At 43.8% G+C, this 22,213-nt stretch overlaps 1 protein-coding gene across 2 annotated transcripts in view; it reads right to left on the bottom strand.

The window, feature by feature from the left end:
- The window catches only part of TNFRSF8 (TNF receptor superfamily member 8), a 199,830-nt gene that overhangs the window by 50,253 nt on the left and 127,364 nt on the right, over nucleotides 1-22,213 (bottom strand). For both annotated transcript variants that reach the window (XM_085615434.1, XM_085615436.1), the window contains exon 9: nucleotides 2,272-2,473. In XM_085615434.1, the coding sequence (XP_085471560.1) occupies nucleotides 2,272-2,473 (202 nt within the window). The remainder of the gene's footprint in view (nucleotides 1-2,271; nucleotides 2,474-22,213) is intronic.

The raw sequence follows: 22,213 nt of genomic DNA, 5'->3' as shown, positions 1-22,213 counted from the left end.
CACACACTTATACACCCACTCATTCTTCCATAAGTTTTTCCCTATATATATATATTAAACATATTTAAAATTTACAGAAACACACACTTACTGGATGATGTCATCAGTGATGTCATTTCAGATGTCATCAGTGATGTCATCAGTGATGTCACTGACCATGTCATGAGTGATGTAATATGTGACGTCATCAGCAGTGCATTGCGGGGGCGCGAGTTATAGTTAGCTGAACTAACTATAACGGGGGAATTTCTAGGGTTTTGTACGAGGGAAATGTCCAGCTAACTATAACACCCCTGAAACCTATGGTTTTTTTAAGTGAATTTCTAAGGTTTTTACTTTTTTAAATGCCAATTCCAAACTATAACGCCCCTGAAACCTTTGGTTTTTTCAGTGAATATATATATATATATATCTATATATATATATATATATATATATTCACTGAAAAAACCATAGGTTTCACACACGTTATAGTTAGGAATTAGCATTTAAAAAACCTTGCTAATTCACTGAAAAAACCATAGGTTTCACACATGTTATAGTTAGCTGACATTTTACTGATAAAAAACCAATGAAATTCCCCCGTTATAGTTACTGTAGGCAACTATAACTCACGCGACCGCAATCCTCTGCTGATGCTAATACTGTATTTATACACTTATTTGCCCATGTCTTCTTCCATTAAATTTTAGCTATACATATATTACAAATATTTTTTTTTCATAAAGACACATATGTCATCAGCAGAGGATTACGGTCGCGTGAGTTATAGTTGCCTACAGTAACTATAACGGGGGAATTTCATTGGTTTTTTATCAGTAAAATGTCCAGCTAACTATAACATGTGTGAAACCTATGGTTTTTTCAGTGAATTAGCAAGGTTTTTTAAATGCTAATTCCTAACTATAACGTGTGTGAAACCTATGGTTTTTTCAGTGAATTTGTACGGTTTTTTAAATGCTAATTTATTTATGTATTATTTTTTATATATTTATTTTACAATAAACTACGTATTAAAAATTATTATTTTTTTTGTTTTGGTTTTCACCCTGCGAATTATTTATTTTTTTTGTAAAAAAAATTTTTTTTTTTGTGTTTTTCAGGGTGCGCGCACTGTGCGCGCACCCCCGCGATTTTTAAAAAAAAAAAATTTTTTTTTTTTGCCTTCGGGGTCCTTCAGGGACCCCCTGACAAAGGCTAGGGGGTCAGGAACTCTCTACCCTGCCCCCTTTTCATGTTCGACACCTTCCTTTTTCACTCTCGCACTGAAAACAAACAAAATGGCGGCCGACACTTCCTGATTTCGACCGATTCGAACGTTGACTAACATGTAACCACCAATCAGAATTACGCTCGCGCACGTTAGGGTGCTCGCACGGTGCTCGCACGGTGCGCGCACCCTGCGCGCATATATATATATATATGCTTTTAAATGCTATTTTCTCCGGAAATACTGAACAGATTTACACCAGACCTGCAAAAGGCACTTCCTTGACCTTATGGCTACCTCTCTGCCAAATTTCAAGTAATTCTGTTCAGCCATTCGGGCTGTAGCTCGTTCTAAAGGTCCTATGGAAAAATGCATGGGAAAAACGCGTTTTGGGACCCCCCTTTTATCTCAGCCCCCGCTTGACGAATCCCCCCGAGACTTTCAGGGTAGGAGCGGAGCGTAGCGCCCCACCTATTTTGAGAAATTCGCGAGGATTCATCGACCGGCGCCAAAGTTATTCAAAATAGATTGTTGAGGTTTTCCTATGGAAACGTGGTCCTAACTATAACTACCTACTGGCGACCGCCAGTAGGTAATATATATATATATATATATATATATCAGACGATACTACTGCAGTGCTTGGAGAAGGTATGTGTTCTTAGAATGATTAATTGCTGGAGAACAATCTATAGAAAAATCCTGTGCTTTTTAGGAGCACAGCACTTTGAGAAGTTGAGTCTTGCGTAGCATTTGGTGTATTATTCGTTGATAGATTATCACTGTCTTACAAGGTATTTTTGGCATTGTATTAATGTGTAAATATATGTGTATATTGCAGAATATTTAAGTATTTTGAGAAGTGATGGGTAAGAAGTGATACAGAGAACTCTAAGAACTATTGGTTGAGAAGCTGGTACCACTGCTGGCGTGATTTCTGCCAGGTTAGAATAACAAAGGGCCATAACGAGGCCAGGGCTTGGAGGGTCTCAACAGTGACGTTTCTGCCTGAGACCTCTCAAGAAGCACTCACTGAGTGCCAGAGAGGCTCCTGTACTCACCAATGCGGTTATTTGTTTGCTCCATCCCTCTGGCCTCGTCTTGAAGAGTACCATCACTCTCAACCAAGTCTGCTTGATCCAGTGTCCAGCTGGAATGGACTTCAGGCACTCCAATCAGGCTGTCGCTCTCACTCAGGTCCTGGCAGCTCTCTTGGCGTCTGATTTCAGGATCTACCTCCACTTTCTCCAGATGGCATGTCCTCTATTGAGCAGAAATGAATGAGAATTAGAATTACATGGGGAGACCAAAGGTGGATTACAGCAGAACCAGCCTTCAAGGGTCTTCAGGAGAGAGCCCGGGGATCTAATATCTGCATTCTGGATGGCAACAGATTCGACAATGGGGCAATGGGGTTCGATGCCATACATCTCTTCCATTACGGTAAAAAAATCTCTGCAAAGGTCAAGGTGTATAAAAGTCTGTATACCTCTCTTCTGGAGGTGAACACTTCCCTGATTCGGTTTTCTCTTCCTTTTTATTTGTTCCTCTCTCTCGTTCTCTCTGTTTTTCTCTTTTCATCAATGCTGCTCTCCATCCCAGCCCTACCATACTTCTAGCTTTATTTGATGTGTCCCTTTTTTTAATTTGGGGAGGTTTATATAGCGCAAACTAGACCTGAAGGTATCAGAGCACTTTACAGGAGCACCAGTTGAATTACAGAGAGACACATTCATTTTTGTTAGGCACGGGGAGATTAAGTGTTTGCCCAGAATCACAGGATGTTGAGTGTCCCTGCCCAGACTTGAACCCGGTTCCCCTGCTCCGAGGTCAACCACTCTAGCCGATAGGCCACATCCTCTCCCATTTGTTTAGCCACATCTCTAACCCTTGCACCCAGTATCTCTTCTATAGGTTGCTACTTTGTTTGGTGTTGGTGAAGGTGCCATATTTACTGGTGTAAACAGTCAAGCTACAAGACTATTATATAATTATCCTGGATCCTTCAGTGAATTGTGGTTAATCTCTTAGAAGGAGAGCGAGCCACATGTCAAATAAGGGTTAACTTGCATCTCTAAAAACGTGCTACTGGTATCTCCCAGAAGGTCAGTTTCTTTCCCCACATAGACGTAAGCATTTATCTTCAAATAAATATCCATCCAATATCTATCCAGTCTCACACACCTTAATGATCTGGTCTTCTCAATTATTTATGTTTAAAACAGAAGTAGTGAGTAAGAGAAAGAATCAGCACAGCAGTGCAGCAGGTAACTGAAAATCCTCCAAAATATGGAGAAACTCGAAATACAGAATATAACCAATCAGCAGCATTTCCTCGACCTTAAAATTCCTTTCCTGGAGGAAACCTATCCAGTGGACTTTTCTTTATAAGTGGAGTTTTCTCCCAAATTTGGAGGATTTTGAATTCCCTTCAAAGTCTAAAGGAAGCCGTTGAATTGCCAGAGAAAGTGGAGGATTGTAGAAGGAATTAAACAAGCTAAGATTGAGGGAGCTCAGGCCTCATCGAGAGGTTGAATGGAGCCGAGAATCTTCCAATTTGAGAAGAAAACACTGAGAACCTCATTTACAATATTTTGACGCACAGCAGCGCAGCCAGCCAGCCTTCCTGCTCCGCAGGCCCGGGTCAAAATAAAAAAACATGGTACGAGCTGTATCTACAAGATATGGCGCATTGCTGTCCTCCCCTGCACCAGTGCACAAACAGCAATCGTGCACCAGCGCAGACACTCTTGTGTCATTTTGCAAGGGGGTGATTGTTTTTGCGCAGGAAGGGACATCCTTCCTGCACAAAAACAATCATTAAAGGCATTTTTCTCTCTCTATGCATGCTGCAAAATGCAGCACGCATAGAAAGGGAAAAAACGAGGAGAAACAAAAGTTATTTCTCTTCGTTGTGCTTACTTACGCCTACCCTGCAGAGGCGTAGGATTGTGACGCATTCCCAGGTTTGCAAAATGTTGTAAATCTGGGAATACGTCAAGTTCCGTGGATGTTGCGTGGGAGTTCCCACAGAAACATCCATGAAATGCACCTTTCACGCAGAGTTATGTGTGAAAGGGAAACATATTTACAAGGCCATGAACAGTCATGCAGGGTGGCTTTACACAGCCTTGTGAATATGAGGTAGTCCACTGCGCTGCTGGTGCGTCAATAAAATTGACGCACCAGCGGTGCAATGAGCTTGTAAATAAGCCCTCCAGTATGTAATACAATCCACCCGCTGAATTTACACACCATTGGAATATTATTGTGAATCAAATTCATCCAGTGGACTCCACTCCATATTTAGTGGTCGCTCCAAAAACTTGACAATTTTCACTTTCCTACTAAATGAAGCCCTCGGTGTTCCAGTAAAGCATGAGCTACTCTGAGTAACTTCCTAGACTAGCCAGAATAAGACCAAGACTGATCTAAACAGAGCCAAAGCCATGGCCATCCATATCTCTTGGAAAGCAACTGACGTCCATTGCCAATGTCGGTTCTCAAAAGAGGAAGCTGTCACCATCTTGCAACATCACTATCTTACAAATAGGAAGCACATCTCTCTCCCAGGGCCTAGAGAGACTGCTTGTCTCCGCACCTCCATATCTTTGCTCGCGTCACGGGTTTCCTTCCTCTTGCATAATATAGGGTTGTTTGAATCTGTTTTTATCAGCAGTGAAGTAGAGTTGTCCATGTCACCAGGCCACATAAATCAGAGCAATGGAAATAGGAATGTTGTTCATCATGCAAGTTAGCGCAGCAAGTAAAATTTGCTTCTTGCCGTATATTCTATAAGTAGCTGGAACATTGCAGACCAGTGTAATTTGGATTCACTGTTCCTAGGGCAGCATAGGTCCAGAGAGCTTCAGAAAGTCACTTGACTTAAGGCAATACAGGAATTTACATTGGTAGTGTTCTTTGGAAACCTCTCTTGGGCAATGCTCATGCAGAATAGGTCTTTATGGCACAATGTAGCTATGACACCTTCCTGTTTCTTGTCACGCACATGGGGAAGGGCAGTGTGAGAACAAGGGAAACAATGAGCATAGGGTTCAGTAATAAAGACGGTGCAATTCAATACGGTATGGAAAATAACATGATGGGAAGCAGATAGAGCTAAATGAAAACAACACAAGAAAAAAGAAAAGTGAACACACATTAAAATATCATCATTGAGGAAGCAGAATAAAAAGACACAAGTGAGAGATAAAAATGAACAAAAGGAATGCACAGAATTCGGTATCACGTCTAGTGAATACAAATGTTCTAGAAATAAGAACTTCTCAAAGGATCTCATATTAACAGTGCCATGGACCACATTTGTTGATGGATCCAGTTTGCTCAAGGTCCCCGGTGGTGCCTCCTGATTAGTGGTGCTGAGATTCAGGACTCTAAATAAGACCGCGCATGTGTGATTCTCCCAGCACCCAGCCTGAGTCAGAGGAAATCCTCGGATCCGTGTCCTCAGAGTTGTGTTCTCAGCATTGGGTATTATTGACTCAATGAAAGATCTCGTATGGTAGCAGGCAGGCTCCACAAAATAGATGGCTTCTATTTTTTCACACTTCTTGGTTGTTTTTTAGAACTTCTAAAGTTGTTTGCTGTGTTTAAAAAAAATTGTTCTGGGGAAGGACCATGTGGCCTGAGATGGGGGAGAAAGGGTGCGCCTAGCCAACTGGGTGTTTAAATAGGTCGAACATAGTGCTAAAAATGCTACTGAGTGGCTCCAACTAATATTTTGGAGGGCAGCAGTTACTAGCAACATTCTCTTGTGGAGGATTGCCCCTTATGTAAAGAGCGAGGAGTCGCGTTTGACACCAGTCAATGCAGCCCAGACAGCGGGGGCAAATAGCATTAAACTGAGGCCACACATCCCCTCATCCTCTTGGGTTTTGGATCAATATGTCCCTGTAGGATTTAATAATCCAGGTACAGTCATATTTCCCCTAATTTTACCATGTAAATAATTGAACTGTCTGGTGTTATTCATACATAGATATTTCAAATAATGATGTAAATATTAAAATGGTTATGGCTGTCCAACCCCAAGCATGTCGAGACTTTAATATGAAACAATTAAGTCTGGTTAAGTGCACAGGATGATGATTCATCATGAACCTTCTTCGACCTGCTTGATGGGAGGAATAGTGAAGGGAGGTCTATCAACATCAGTTTTTAATTTTCCATAAACAAAACACCAGGAAACCAGGGGCAGGGGGAAAGTTGATGTATATGGTGACAAGCATGTGCGTCAGAAAGCCTTGTAAGACAGGGGCAGTGTTGAACCAGGAATGCCCCCTTCATGGTATACGGGGACATCCACCTGTCCGGAGTATCAAACTGCATGTATATCTGGTAGCCTGACTTTTATTTTAGCCGCACGTTATATGAATGTAAGCTTATGCACAGTGGCCTAGCTCTCCCTATATGAGGTCCTTGATCTGTCCTGTGTCCTGGAGGGACAACACCACACAAGTTCTCATTGCAGGCAGTGAACTACTGTCGCTCTTGTGAGTATAGAGCATAGAGCGGAGATGGTAGCATACCTTGGTTAAGGTAAATCAGTAGTGTGACTAGACCTTATATCTGTGTCACTGAGGCCTAATCGCCCATCTGTGTGAAGTTCCACTTTTATGCGCATGCCCGGAACCCTTGTGCTGACATTGCCTCAATGTGTCAAGCATGTGTTGTGTGCAGTGGGCGTAACACATGCATGGTATATGAGTGAGCCAGAGTAATGGTGATCTGTGGAGTCCATATTGGATATGCCTGACCTCTCCTAGCACAAGTGGGAGCACAAGGACTGTGCTTCCAGACAATGGAAGTCTATTGCCTGCATTCCGGTAGATGCAGCGAGGGGACCCAGACACTGAACGGAGAAGGATGAAGACAGGGCTAACTAGAAATTGTATGAGGCATTTTAGTTAGGAAGGGGCTACTGATCAGTCTTCCTGAGCATCGCCATTTGGTGGATGGTAGAGGTGAGGAGAGGGACTGCTGAATCTGTTATGAAAGGTGAGGACGTTTCTAGATTAGGTCTGGCCTTTTGTCTGTCTGTTATTACTCCTTCAGTTGGGCTAAACAGCCAGGTGCAGAAACTTCACAGCCCTTTGTGCCTCTGTTGTGGGTGCTCCGGGATGGAGACAGACCCGGTGCAACCTGGTCCTATAGACATCACTCTACTTAAAGACTCCGTATGGAGAACGGCCTGAAGAGGGCCCCTGAAAAGAGAAACACCTCAAACCGGTTTTATGGTTTGAAACACTGAAAAATAAGAACCAAACCAACCCACTTGATTCCAGATCCAAGTCCTTTTTGACAAAGCAAAGGAGTACTCCACAGAGTAATCAGAAGAGTGGTGTGCACCCAGGGTTGGTGTCTGCCTGACAGCCAGAGGTAAGGGGGCATTACCTGAAGTCTGAATTTCTACTGGGGAAGTAGTGTATCTACCCTGAAACACTTAGAAGTCTGTCTTGCCCTGCAGGAGTACAGACTGACCAGGAGGACTTAGAGGTCCATTAGGATGACGGGCGGGAAAGCACCCCGACCGCCATGGTAGCGGGAAAACACCGGCCGCCAGGACTGCGGGAAAACTGCCGGTCCAATAATTATGCTCCGCAGTGGAAATCCGACCGCGGCGGTCGGATAGCGGCGGTTAACATTGTGGCCGGCGGTGCTGGCAGCAGCACCGCCACGATGTCCAAACAAGCATGTCCTGCATGTCCCAGCACTGTGCTGCAGGCACTGCACAGTGCCTGCCACCTGGTACAGGGATATGTAGGGGTGTACCATGGGTACCCCCCAGTGCACCCACACACACCCCCAACACATTGGGGGTACGCGATGGACCCCCGGAGACATTCTCCGCATGCGTTTCCATGGCGGTTCCACCGCTGCGGAAAGCTGGCTACCGCCGGCATCATAATCGTGCCGGCAGTGCTTGGCCCTCTTTCGCCACAATTGTAGTGGTCCAGCGCTGCACGCCAGGCAAGCGGGCGGACTGCAACTGGCGGAAAAGTGGCGGGCGGGAAATCACACCGCTGCGTTCACAACCGCAATGCTAATCGGGCCAGCGGTGTTCAGGGCTTCGATGGCGGGCGGATGTCCGCCGCAGGTCCGGTGGTTGCTACCGCCCGCCCGGCGGAGGACATCCGCCCTCCATCCTAATGGACCCCTTAGTTTGAGAGCTTTCCTGGTTGCTGTGGGACATCCAGGGAGAGTGGACTTCTGGAAAACAAAAAAGGGAAGATCCTTCAGCCCCTGGACCAGTGCTTAATTTGAACCAGTGTTTTCTGATGCTCAGCACCGGCACTTAATCCTTAACACCAGCTCTTTCCATGAGCACCAGTTAAGGACACATTGATTTATGGGGAGATTAAGTGATTAGCCTAGAATTACAGGATGTTGAGCTGACGCAGAGACTTGATCCTAGTTCCCCAGCTACGAAGTCGGTAGCTCTAGCCATTACACCACATCCTCTCCCCACTTTCATGGTTAGTAGTTGGTTCTGTTTTAGGTGAAGCTAACAGGAGAAATGGGCTGGTGCAAGCTGCCTCCAGACGAGAGCAAGGTCCTTATTTTTTGTTAAAGTAACCACTGCTGTAGGCTCTCCCTGTTCTCTCATCTCAATTCCAGGTGGGAGCCATTGCACTGTGCTCCTTGCTGGCCCAGTTGACCTGCAACTGCATAATTGTTAAATGGCCTACAAGGCTACTACGTAACTGCTGTTGGCCCAGAGAAGGGCTGAAACTTCATGACTGCCATTGGTCTGGATGAAAGCTGCAACTGATTAATTGCTGCAAGCCCAGCCAGCGTTGGTCCTACCTTTAATCCAATTGGATTGTGACCCTCAATATTCATTCATCCCAACCCACGGGCCGTACCTGTTTCAACCCAGCACCACTTCACACCAAAAGAGACTACTGCAGCGGTGCCTGCGCCTGCACCTGCACAAGCCCCGTAGCTTCAACATCTCCCACAGAAGCTGGCTGGGTGTGCTAATAGACAAGGCCTGTGCAAGGCTCCGACACTGCAGCTGGCTTGCTGTTGGATATGTCGGAGGGTCCTCCCCTGTGCAAGTCAAGGAATGAGGTCGGCGGTTCCGACCACCTGATTACGATGCGACCGAACACTGTTCGGTTGGATTCCCACTGTTCTCCAAGGGAGCTTGTTTACGGACATTAACCTCAGTAATACAGGACCCTATAGAAAAATGGGTGTGTGTGTGTAAAACTCTGTACTCTGTGGCAGGCACCCCATGGTACCCCCTAGACCACCGACCCCAAAGTCGCTGTCCAACAGCCTTTCTGTGTCAGAAAGGCCAGCAGGGAAAGGCTGTGGGAAACCGACATCCCATCCCGATCCCGACGGCAGAAACGCCATCCATAGGGGATTACGAAGCATTCCAACCATCTGGAAGACTCCGAGCGCCGGTCGAAACCGAGTCGGAATGCCCGGCTGCTTTACGTTACGACCTCCGACATCATAATCGGTCGGTTGGACCACAAACTGACCAAGCCGGTTGGAAAGCCTCCGACTAGCGGTCGGAGGCTTTCCAACCAACATAATAATCGGCCCCTAAGTGTTACCCATCCAGAGAAGGAGTAAGACCAAATGCACTCAGGAACACTTGTGTAATATTTAGTGCAACTATGTGATTAAAATATTTTCATTCTTGTAAAGGGAAGCACTGAGTTGGACACTAAGATCATTGAATCTGTTGCTTGACTGTTGAGTGCTGTGCATGAGCACCTTCACACTGCCTCTCTGAGTAGCTTGTAACTGCTCGCACTCCCTACCCTGAGAGTCAAGTCCAGAAAGGATAGTATTTGCACTGGATTGCAGAGCCATAGTTGGACGGACGCCAGGGCAAATGACCTCATCCTCCACAGTAGCCCCTGCCAGGTCTGAGGCCACACCTATACGATCTGACAGGCAGTATCAGTCACATGACAGTCTCTGCAAATAGTAAAGTAATGTCAAATTTCTCCAAGCACCAATATTTGCATGTACTTCAAGGCTATTTTTGCCCCTTTGCAAAGGTGCAGAGAAGCAGTGCACACCAGTCACCAGAGAAGGGTGAGGGGAGTCTGCTATGGTGGGCATGCATGGTGTTTACACTTCTCACAGTTATAATATCTGTGGAAGAGACACTTGTGGAGGGCAGGGATAGAAACAGTTCTGGAAAGAAGGATACAAAGCAACATCTGACATGTCTACAGATGTAGCTTTAGAAGCTTAGGACAATTATGTTAAATAAAGTTGAAGTGTTTTCTCATGTGCCGTTTGATTTCTGAGCAGTAGATGTTTTACATTCAAAGTATCCTGATCATGGAAAACAGTACTCTGGGGTGGACAAAACTGCAATAGACTTCCTTGATAATAGGCAAGGCCTCTGCTGTAAACAGATGATGGTGAGTGGCTCAATACTCATTGTACATACAACCATGAGTCCTCAAACATGACAGTGGTTTCTCAGGCGTGATCCAATCATGCCTTTGATTTAATCAACCTTTCATACTTAATTTACAAATCAATCACAAGCACCAGAAAGAATACTTTCCTCATTCTGTTCAGGCACTTCAGAAATATAGATAAGCAACAAGAACACAGTGGTAGGGACAAACTGCGCAGGGAAGTGACAATGTAAGGAAAAGTATCAAAATTAAACCACTGCTACGAGGTTAACAATACGACGACCACTTCAAGTCGTAATTGGTGAACAGAGTACACCTCATACAATTACAAAAATGAAAACCGAGCAAAGTGGTTCAGTAGTAAAGCTCAAATCAAAGTCCAAATTTCAATTCAATAGTGTAGTCTTCGGGGGAGGAGCCAAGATGGCGACCGGGACGGCAGCGTAGACTCCCGGCTCCGTGAACCTCCGTATCCCGCACGGATATCCTGCATTAGATCCTCAGCCTGCGCTATGCGCCCGTGTTTGTGAATGAGAGCGGCAACCGATCGAGTGACTCCGAAGTTTCTGGCGGCTGTACCGCCGGAGAAACGGGTATTTGCAATTTGCGGCCTGTGCGGCCCTGGAGCCGGGACCTCGAGTGGACACCTTGGCCGGGTGGCAGTTTAACAACAGCGGCCTTTGGTGACTGGGTGGAGTCGGACTGCCGGATCGGTGCGACTATCGGCCTACATTTCGCCGTGGTCGCTTCCTACCACTAAGCGGAGCGGAACAAGTGCATGCCCGGGGTGGCAGTTTTACGACTCTCCGGTGATTGCCTCTGCCTTCAACGGTGAGCTGCCCGAACGCCGCCCGTAACTTGCCCTGATTCCTGCGGGCTGCTCCCGGATTTTCGCGGGCGCTGGTCCGTGGTGGGGACGACGGTTGCCTGTGACTACATAACGGATACATTTTTGGTCTGCCTCCGGAACCCTGTTTGCCAGCGACATGGACCTTGATGCGCTTGCCCCTGGGTCCCGGTCCCAATACGGGTTGGACCTACCCGGCGGCCATCTTGTCATGATGAAGTCTACCATCCTGTCCACCAGGTCACAGCAGGAGCGGGAGTGTGCGACTCTGGGGAGCGTAGCGGAGCGATCGCAGAGAGCTGAGCTGGGGTACTGTGACCTTCTCGAGGCTCTCGGTGCCCTTCATTCCACCTTGCTTCATGGCGTTTGGGTATTGGGGAGTAGGCTTGATGGTGTGGCATCAGCGTTGGGACAGTTGCGGCCTGCCTGTCCTCAGATACACAGGGACTTCCTGCACTGCACTCAGGATGACAATGTCGGGGCCACCCCTGTGACTAGTGACCAGCTGGAAACTCCGGACAGTCTACTATTGTGTGATCGGCTGGCTGTGGGTCTGATCTGTCCCGGAGGTATTGGACCTGAGGGGGGGGGGGGGTGGCCTTGTCCGGTGCGCGGCCTCCGGCGACCCGGGGAAAACTCAAGCAACGGTTGTCTACTCTGGCTGATTCCGCCTTCCTGGACCTTGTGTGCAGTGCAGATCCTGGGGCAGCACTGGGAAAGACGTTCCTCCATAAGGCTGACTGGGTTGGTACTCAGAGACTTCCACCCCACTGGGGTGCATTGCTTCCTGGTCGTTTTTGGACGCTCCTTTACCGTGTAGCATTGGACATGGCGCCGGGTCGAGGGGTATGCATGGGCGGATTTGCCAAGAGTGGCCAAGGATAAGAATGATCTTTCAGAGGTGGTCGGCTAATAGGCGGGCGGGCTCGGGGTTGCGTGCTCTCATGGTATAACTGTCGGTATAGTAGGTGCAAAATGCTCCCCATCTTTCTTTGACATGGTCGATTTTGTGTTGCTTACTGTTTGCTTTGGGGGAAACATAATGTGCGGGAGGGAGACGCCGGGGGCTTGTTTTGAAGGCCCTCCTCCAGTTTATTAATACTCTCTCTACCCCCCCTTCTGGTGGGGTTCTTTTCTTACTCCTTTTTCCCTGTTTCTTCTATATTTCGGGTCTGGTTCCAGGGCGACAGGCACACTGCTGGGGGGGGGGCGTACTCATCTGCAGAGGTGCAGGGTGGGGGGTTGGGGGAGGGGATTCTTTAGTCTTTAATCTCTTTTTCCATGGCCTCCTTTTTCTTCTCTGATTCTTCTTGTTTTCTCTTTTCTGGGATCAGCGTGGTACACCTCCTTTGTTGTGAATCGTTGCCTTTTCATGTGTGCCACAATTTCCGGGGTGTTCTCTGGGCTTTAGGGCAGGGGACTGCAGGCGCAGCTGGGCATGATATTCTTCCCCATCCTGAATTTCCTGTGTCTGCGCCATTGATCCAATAGATTGCTGTTTATTGCTTACGTTTATCATTCTGCCTGCCTCTTATCGCTGTTGGGAAATTGTTCGGCACCTGATCCTTCTGTCTTTTTCCATTATAAAATGAAAACCCTTTTTATCCTGGTGTCCTACCTGCGCTGTTCACTGGCCAGACTATATTAGCATGAAGATTCTGCTCCCCGAGGTGCTACCTGTGTTAACATTTGATCTCTGTTGTTCTGACTGCTTAGCGGCCGGCCCCGGGGGGTTGTAGGCCCATACTTGTTATTGATTGAAATGTCAATAAAGGTTTAAAAAAAAAAAAAAAAAATAGTGTAGTCTTCTTTTAATTCAAGCTGTTCATATCTTGTCTCTTATTCCAATGTACAGTCTTGACTGTGTGCCTTCAAGCCAAGCCAACACGTGTTTCGTCCTGACAATTATAAGTCATGGACTTCATCAGGGCTAGAGACAAAAGAAATAACGAAGTAGGAGACATATTTCTAAGTATTGTACAAAGATTGCATGAAATGGATTAATACAATGTTAATCTCAAACATCTACTAAAAAGCTTGAGAGTTATTAGGTGGCAAAGCTACCTCATCATTATTACACCATAAATTGAAAACGAGTGAAAAGAAAACAATTAGAAGGGAGATAATTAAAATAATATAAAGGTCAACGAAAAATGGACGAGCGAAAAAATAAACCTAAGAGTACGGAAAGAAGATCCCACACCACGAAAGAAGCAAGAAGAGGGACTAAAAGAAAAATCATAATATATATATAAATTGTGTGTCCCATAATGTAATAAGAGAAAAAGACGGAAAGGCAAAGAGGTAAACCTAAAGATTAAAAAAACAATTCATGTATTATATGCTCAATATTAGGACATGTGAGCTCTATACCGAAGAAAGAAGTCAAACGTGTATATAACTAACGTAGAAAATAAGAAGAGATAAAAATAGAACCGTCCAAGAGAAAAAATAAATCGTGCAACTACAAGAATATAAATCACCCTTTTTGGTAAGACACACTTACCAAGATCATAAACGGTCAAATCTTGTAAAACTAAGGGTATAGTTCAAAAGAGCTCAAGTGCAACTTCAAAAATCCTAAAGAAAAAGATACAATATAAATTGTGTAATTATTGTCGATGACCACAGTCTTATGATTTCAATAGTATGTGGCCAATATAACTAGGTCCTATCTCCAGGTTATTCGTCACTAAAAATGTATATATGTATGGTAACCTATACATACTCATTGTTCATTAATCAGTATACGTTGACGAAAACCTGAGCAAGAAAAATGAAAAATGCTATAATTGGGAGAAAGTAACCAACACTTCCTCGAATACTGGAGATTATTGATAAAAGTTATACATACGATGAGTAAAAATTGTTATAAACAGAGAACATACCTAATATAATAAAGTACTATCCTTCCGACGGTTCAGTCAAAACTTATCTCTGTTTGTATCTTTGGTTATTCAGGTTAAAATATTAACCACGCATCCTAAAACAAAGAAAATGGTCATAAGCAAATATTATGAAAGACAAGGAGTATTAGCAGCAAAGTCGAGAGAGGAGCGGCGAGAAAACCAGGTGAATTATTAGCAATAAAGCTAAAAACACATTTCACCTATATCCAAATAATAACAAAAATAAACAAAAGAAAATTAATAATTCCTAAGTGGAGAAGAGTAAATAAGTGCTACATAACTACGAATATTCCAACCGGTGCTAGTAATCTGTATGCTATTGAAATGGTCTAACTAAATCTATATCTCAAAGGACACAGTCCAAAGTCTAGTTAAGTCAAATCAAAATACGGAAGCGTCTATCTACAGGACAAGAAAACCTAAGGCTCACGCTATTAAGGGTTAGATATACTGTAGGGACAAGCTCCACAAATCTTACTTTTTAGTACCCTCTTATAATAAACCACTAGTAACGAGAACGAGGGAAGATTGAAATTGCAGTACGCTAGCTCTAGCTACTATGTAAGTAAAATCTATCCCTTAAACCTCACTAATGGTAAATACGCGGTGCGACGCTTACCTGTCAGCAACATAACCGGGCCCTCAATCCAGACCTCTCATAACAGCGTTGGCGTCTATGATACGCGCCATCTTGGAATGGGATTATATAGCCACATGGAAAAGTAGAGGACGGACTGCGTAGGTGAAGAGTGAAACTACCAGTATGCTCCATATTGAAATGGTATAAAGGCCCATTTTAAAAGGGAAGTAATAGAGGTTTCAAACTAGAGCAAACAATTCCCAAATTATCGTATAAATCATAATCTATACGATAATTTGGTTTTCTTGTCCTGTAGATAGACGCTTCCGTATTTTGATTTGACTTAACTAGACTTTGGACTGTGTCCTTTGAGATATAGATTTAGTTAGAAAACCTAAGGCTCACGCTATTAAGGGTTAGATATACTGTAGGGACAAGCTCCCCAAATCTTACTTTTTAGTACCCTCTTATAATAAACCACTAGTAACGAGAACGAGGGAAGATTGAAATTGCAGTACGCTAGCTCTAGCTACTATGTAAGTAAAATCTATCCCTTAAACCTCACTAATGGTAAATACGCGGTGTGACGCTTACCTGTCAGCGACATAACCGGGCCCTCAATCCAGACCTCTCATAACAGCGTTGGCGTCTATGATATGCGCCATCTTGGAATGGGATTATATAGCCACATGGAAAAGTAGAGGACGGACTGCGTAGGTGAAGAGTGAAACAATTCCCAAATTATCGTATAGATTATGATTTATACGATAATTTGGGAATTGTTTGCTCTAGTTTGAAACCTCTATTACTTCCCTTTTAAAATGGGCCTTTATACCATTTCAATATGGAGCATACTGGTAGTTTCAATCTTCACCTACGCAGTCCGTCCTCTACTTTTCCATGTGGCTATATAATCCCATTCCAAGATGGCGCGTATCATAGACGCCAACGCTGTAATGAGAGGTCTGGATTGAGGGCCCGGTTATGTCGCTGACAGGTAAGCGTCGCACCGCGTATTTACCATTAGTGAGGTTTAAGGGATAGATTTTACTTACATAGTAGCTAGAGCTAGCGTACTGCAATTTCAATCTTCCCTCGTTCTCGTTACTAGTGGTTTATTATGAGAGGGTACTAAAAAGTAAGATTTGTGGAGCTTGTCCCTACAGTATATCTAACCCTTAATAGCGTGAGCCTTAGGTTTTCTTGTCCTGTAGATAGACGCTTCCGTATTTTGATTTGACTTAACTAGACTTTGGACTGTGTCCTTTGAGATATAGATTTAGTTAGACCATTTCAATAGCATACAGATTACTAGCACCGGTTGGAATATTCGTAGTTATGTAGCACTTATTTACTCTTCTCCACTTAGGAATTATTCATTTTCTTTTGTTTATTTTTGTTATTATTTGGATATAGGTGAAATGTGTATTTAGCTTTATTGCTAATAATTCACCTGGTTTTCTCGCCGCTCCTCTCTCGACTTTGCTGCTAATACTCCTTGTCCTTCATAATATTTGCTTATGACCATTTTCTTTGTTTTAGGATGCGTGGTTAATATTTTAACCTGAATAACCAAAGATACAAACAGAGATAAGTTTTGACTGAACCGTCGGAAGGATAGTACTTTATTATATTAGGTATGTTCTCTGTTTATAACAATTTTTACTCATCGTATGTATAACTTTTACCAATAATCTCCAGTATTCGAGGAAGTGTTGGTTACTTTCTCCTAATTATAGCATTTTTCATTTTTCTTGCTCAGGTTTTCGTCAACGTATACTGATTAATGAACAATGAGTATGCATAGGTTACCATATATATATACATTTTTAGTGACGAATAACCTGGAGATAGGACCTAGTCACATTGGCCACATACTATTGAAATCATAAGACTGTGGTCATCGACAATAATTACACAATTTATATTGTATCTTTTTCTTTAGGATTTTTGAAGTTGCACTTGAGCTCTTTTGAACTATACCCTTAGTTTTACAAGATTTGACTGTTTATGATCTTGGTAAGTGTGTCTTACCAAAAAGGGTGATTTTTATTCTTGTAGTTGCATGATTTATTTTTTCTCTTGGACGGTTCTATTTTTATCTATTATTAGTGTCTACGTTAGTTATATACACGTTTGACTTCTTTCTTTGGTATAGAGCTCACATGTCCTAATATTGAGCATATAATACATTAATTGTTTTTTTAATCTTTAGGTTTACCTCTTTGCCTTTCTGTCTTTTTCTCTTATTACATTATGGGACACACAATTTATATATATATTATGATTTTTCTTTTAGTCCCTCTTCTTGCTTCTTTCGTGGTGTGGGATCTTCTTTCCGTACTCTTAGGTTTATTTTTTCTCTCGTCCATTTTTCGTTGACCTTTATATTATTTTAATTATCTCCCTTCTAATTGTTTTGTTTTCACTCGTTTTCAATTTATGGTGTAATAATGATGAGGTTGCTTTGCCACCTAATAACTCTCAAGCTTTTTAGTAGATGTTTGAGATTAACATTGTATTAATCCATTTCATGCAATCTTTGTACAATACTTAGAAATATGTCTCCTACTTCGTTATTTCTTTTGTCTCTAGCCCTGACGAAGTCCATGACTTATAATTGTCAGGACGAAACACGTGTTGGCTTGGCTTGAAGGCACACAGTGAAGACTGTACATTGGAATAAGAGACAAGATATGAACAGCTTGAATTAAAAGAAGACTACACTATTGAATTGAAATTTGGACTTTGATTTGAGCTTTACTACTGAACCACTTTGCTCGGTTTTCATTTTTGTACTTCAGAAATATAAGGACTGAGGTATTTGAGCCAACGTATAGGGCTGCCAAACCCAACCAACAGCGGACCCTGAACCATTGATTGATAACTTCTGACTTAACATTTCATCTACTCGAAATGTCCTAGCACCTTTAAAACTGAAAAACCCATGTGGGTCACTAATCCATTAACAAGTTGTCCAACTGTGAGCTGCCTGAGCTAAAATGTGAAACATTAGAGGAGGATGGACTAAGTGACACTGTAAAGAAGACAAAATCTACAGTCCAAGGAAAAGGTATCACAATGCCACCAAGATTGTGAAAAATCCACTCATCATGCCTAATGGATACAGGAGTAAAAAACAGAAAATCTGCAATACCTGTCACTGTGAAGACCTTCTTCGATTCTGCAATCCTACAATTGCTGGTTCCCAAAATCTAAGACATCATCACCAGTTCCTCAGATGTGTCTATTTACTCTCCTTTGCCCCCACCACTAGGATCCATTTTCACCTGCTTCAAATCTTTGGCAACCAAACCGGTGCTAAACCTGGTCTCCTAAACAAAAACTTCCAACGTTCCCATTATCCTTGCTCAGACGCATGCCTTAAGTAAACTCCCTCCTCTTGTAACAGATACAACACATTTGATTGGTGCCTCCTTCCTCTCTGGAATCGGCCTGGCCCTGTTAAACACGCCATCATTACACCAATCCTGAAAAAGTCATCCATTGGGCATTGAAGACAATGCCCAATTATTGGCCTATCTCAAATCTGCATTTTATCAGCGAAATCTTGGAATGGCAGGTGATAAGACAACATCAATAGTATTTGGAATCAAACTATCTTCGCCCTAAGCATCAGTCTTTATTCCGTCCTCTAAAAATCTAGATGTGGACATCAAAACCGCTCTCATTGTAATTGACTTTTCCGCTGCCCACAACGCTGTCCACCGTTCGATGCCAATGGACCGGCAGCATAACTGGGCAGCCATCTCTAGGCCTCTGCTGCAATGGGTCCAATCATTTAATACTAACTGCAGTCATAGACTCAGGATCAAGTATATCAAACCATCCACACTCAATGTCATATGGCATCCCTCAAGGGTCTTCCCTCTCCTGCCTACTATTCACTATTTGCATGCAAAACCCTGGTACAGCTTTCTGAACAGTATCAGGTAAGCTTCCAAATGTACGCAGATGATACACAAACTCACTTCCAATTAGAAATTGGTCCAAAGAATCCAACCAACATGATTTCGTGCTTGGACCATGTGTTTCACTGAACGAACGAACTAGGGTTTCTTGTGAATGAATTGCTCCAAGACTGAGATCCGATAACCGGAGAGCCTGTGCCTGATTAATTTCACTTTGAATGACCCACAAACCTTGTAACCATCCTTCGACCACCCAGAAAGTACAGAACCTAGGTATTCTCTTTGATGTAAATCTCACTTTGGCGCAAGTGAGCTCTGTGACTAAGGGGGGGTGAACCTTCAGCTCCCCCTTCTCTAAACAATTCTCCAATTCTCTCTATCAGCCAAGGAGTCAGCCTGAGGAAAGACCTTCTCATTATATGTCTCGACGTCTGCGACATTGTCTTTTCTGGTCTCCTTTGGATACTTACTGCAAGGTTATCAAGGCTTCAGAAACATACAGCCAAAATGTGCCTTCATAACCAGGACCACATCAAACACGCCCTTAGAGCACTTCACTGGTCTCCAGTAGACATATATTTACAAGGGCATTGCGCCAGCAGAACGTCACTTTTTTGACGTTCCAGTGGCGCAATGCGCTGCATCATATTTACAAAGTGGCGTTAAGCCACTTTATGTGGCTTAAAGCCGCTTTGTGAATATGTTATTCTTCCGTGCAGGTATCTTCATGAAAGGGTCGTCCAATGGGTGTTGCCGAGGGTGTTCCACTGCTACACCCATTGCTTTTTGATGCTGCCCCAGATTTACAAGGAGGTGTAAATTTGGGGGCAGCGCCAAAAACTAACGCCATGCCTTAGCAGGCTATAGAATGGCGCAACAAGGAGAAAAACTTTTTTTCTCCTCGTTTTTGCTTTTTTTTATGTGTGCTGCATTCTGTATCACACATAGAAAGAGCAACATGCTATTAATGATTGTTTATGTGCAGGAAGGGTCCCTCCGTGCACATAAACAACCATTAAATAATGGTGATTTGCTACTTCTATATGTGCTGCATTCTGCAGCACACATAGAAGTAACAAATCGCCATTATTGATTGTTTATATGCAGGGAGGGACACCTTCCTGCACATAAACAATCACTATGGCGCAAGGGTGTCTGCGTTGGTGCTAGGCAGCTATTTTTATCGCCAGCACTATGGAGAACACGGGGTGTAAATACGGTGCACCCCCGTGTTTTGGAAATGGCAGAGCATGAAGCTGCAAAAACTGCTGCAGCTCCGCACTCCAATATTTCCTTGTAAATTTGCCCCCAGGTACAAACTTAAAGTCCATAAACTGTACTGGACCAAATATCCTGAATACCTGCAGGAACAGACACTGTGCTATAGGATCTATCTACTGAGAGCTTCTTGAAAACCAGGATGTGCAAACTGCACACTGACTACTTACTAGTTACATTTCAAAATGTACATTTGTAGATGGTTGCAAAACTCCTGCTTCGTGAATATTATGGGACGGGTCTCATTCTGCAACTCTCAATGAACAGCTGTGAGGACGCCTGTGAGGGACAGGTAACATCTAGCTCTGTTTTCGCATTCCCAGCAAGTCATTTTATTAAAGCAGCCTGTGTCCCTTTATGGGACATGTGCTGTTTAGGTCTCGCTGAGCCAGCGCATGCGCTGCTCTGCGAGAAATTTAGTGTGTGGGTTTTCAAAGTGCTGCCACAGGCTTTTGGTGGCCTAGCGCTTGCGTTCACGCGAGCAGCCGCCATGTGGGTTTCTGTCAAGGCTCATTATGCCTTGCGTGGTTCAATGAGCTTTCACTTTCGTGCTTGTTTTAATATTGCTTTCTGACGGTGGAAGGCTTCAATCGGCACCCCACCCGTCTTCTTTTTATTTGTTTCTTTACCGCAGCTACACAGAAGAGCCATGCACTTTAGTTCTGAAGATTGCAATGCTTGAACTTACAATGCTGTTAAGGTTGCCTTATTTTAATACATGTTTAAACAAGAGTTAACACCTTGGAAATCAATATATATTGTTAAGTCATTACAAACTTGCCATTTCCTCATTTAATAATAATGTAACTTTTTGTATATATTGCAGTTCCATGACAGGCTCTCTTTTTAAAGCCTGCAGTGTTTGTTTAACTTTCACCGCGCGCGCTTGTGCAACCTCGACCTCACGCCATTGGAACTCCCACGCACCTGACATGCTCTCTGTTTAAAGCCTGCAGTGTTTAGGCTGGCGGAAGAAATGTTTCGAAAATGAAATAGACTCTCAAATCATAGCTTTGAGTGTACTTGCAAGCTTTTGCAGTGCATTTGTCACCATTATTGCTCTTCTAAACATACAAAGTTAACTGTAAATGTGGTAATGTCTATTTTAAAGAGTTTCATTTGAAGCAAATCTTTAAAAAATGTACAAATGACACGTTTCATAACCTGGAGAGGCGGCAGCCAGCCGTTCCAGGTAACTTCTTTTTTTTTTCATTCCCTCCCGTCCAGCCCCTCCTGCTTCCTCTGCTGCCCCACCATCCCCCATCCGGTAGCAGCCCCTACTGCTTGGGTGGCTGGGCAGCCCCACATGTGCATGAATGTAACCTTGCGTCGTCACAGTTTACACAAGCCGGGGATTCTGCCATCCCCATGCAATGTAATCTGTTCCGGTTGTAATAAATTTGGTGCAGTATTTTGAGCTGAACAATCGCAACCTTGACTTTAAAGCCTCTTCACACGGATGCATCAGGACTGGCTCCTAGTTTACATCCTCAAATCTCCCATGTCTCTTGACCACCGGTCTCTCAACCGACCCAAATTGTCCGGCATGTTATTAAGCGTTGTGCAAGTGACTGAGATCGCCTTTGACTCCAGCTCTTCCGTTAACGACCTACCCTCCAGAGGAGGCATACTCAGGGGATCTCTAAGTCTCCCATTCCCTCTATGTGCCAAGTGGGCCTCAGATGTGCGTATTTCACATTGTGGTTCGGGTTCATTTGCTACACCGTCTGTGGGGAGGTAAAGGGCGTCAATTTACCATCCTCAAGGTTTCTTATGTGGGCAATCCCCAGCAAGTCCCATGTTCTGAATTACCTTAAGTTTCCTGAGTTCCTTCATTCAGGGGCAGCACTCATGTCACTGTACCTACCCACCGTATGCATCTAGTTGTTTTTTTCCAGTCATCTAGTGTAATCTGTGTTGCTAGCAACAGCCGTCGGCCTCACGGCCTCACGCCATTGGAACTCCCACGCACGCTCAGTTCTTTTGCAGATAATTACTGTGCAAGTTCCAGGCTCTGCAGGAGGCACAGTGACTAGAG

The sequence above is a fragment of the Triturus cristatus genome, chromosome 1_2, assembly GCF_964204655.1.
Source record: "Triturus cristatus chromosome 1_2, aTriCri1.1, whole genome shotgun sequence".
In the NCBI taxonomy this organism is placed as follows: domain Eukaryota; kingdom Metazoa; phylum Chordata; class Amphibia; order Caudata; family Salamandridae; genus Triturus; species Triturus cristatus.
Note: the sequence above shows the minus strand (reverse complement) of the source record. Positions and strands in the feature narration are given on the sequence as shown.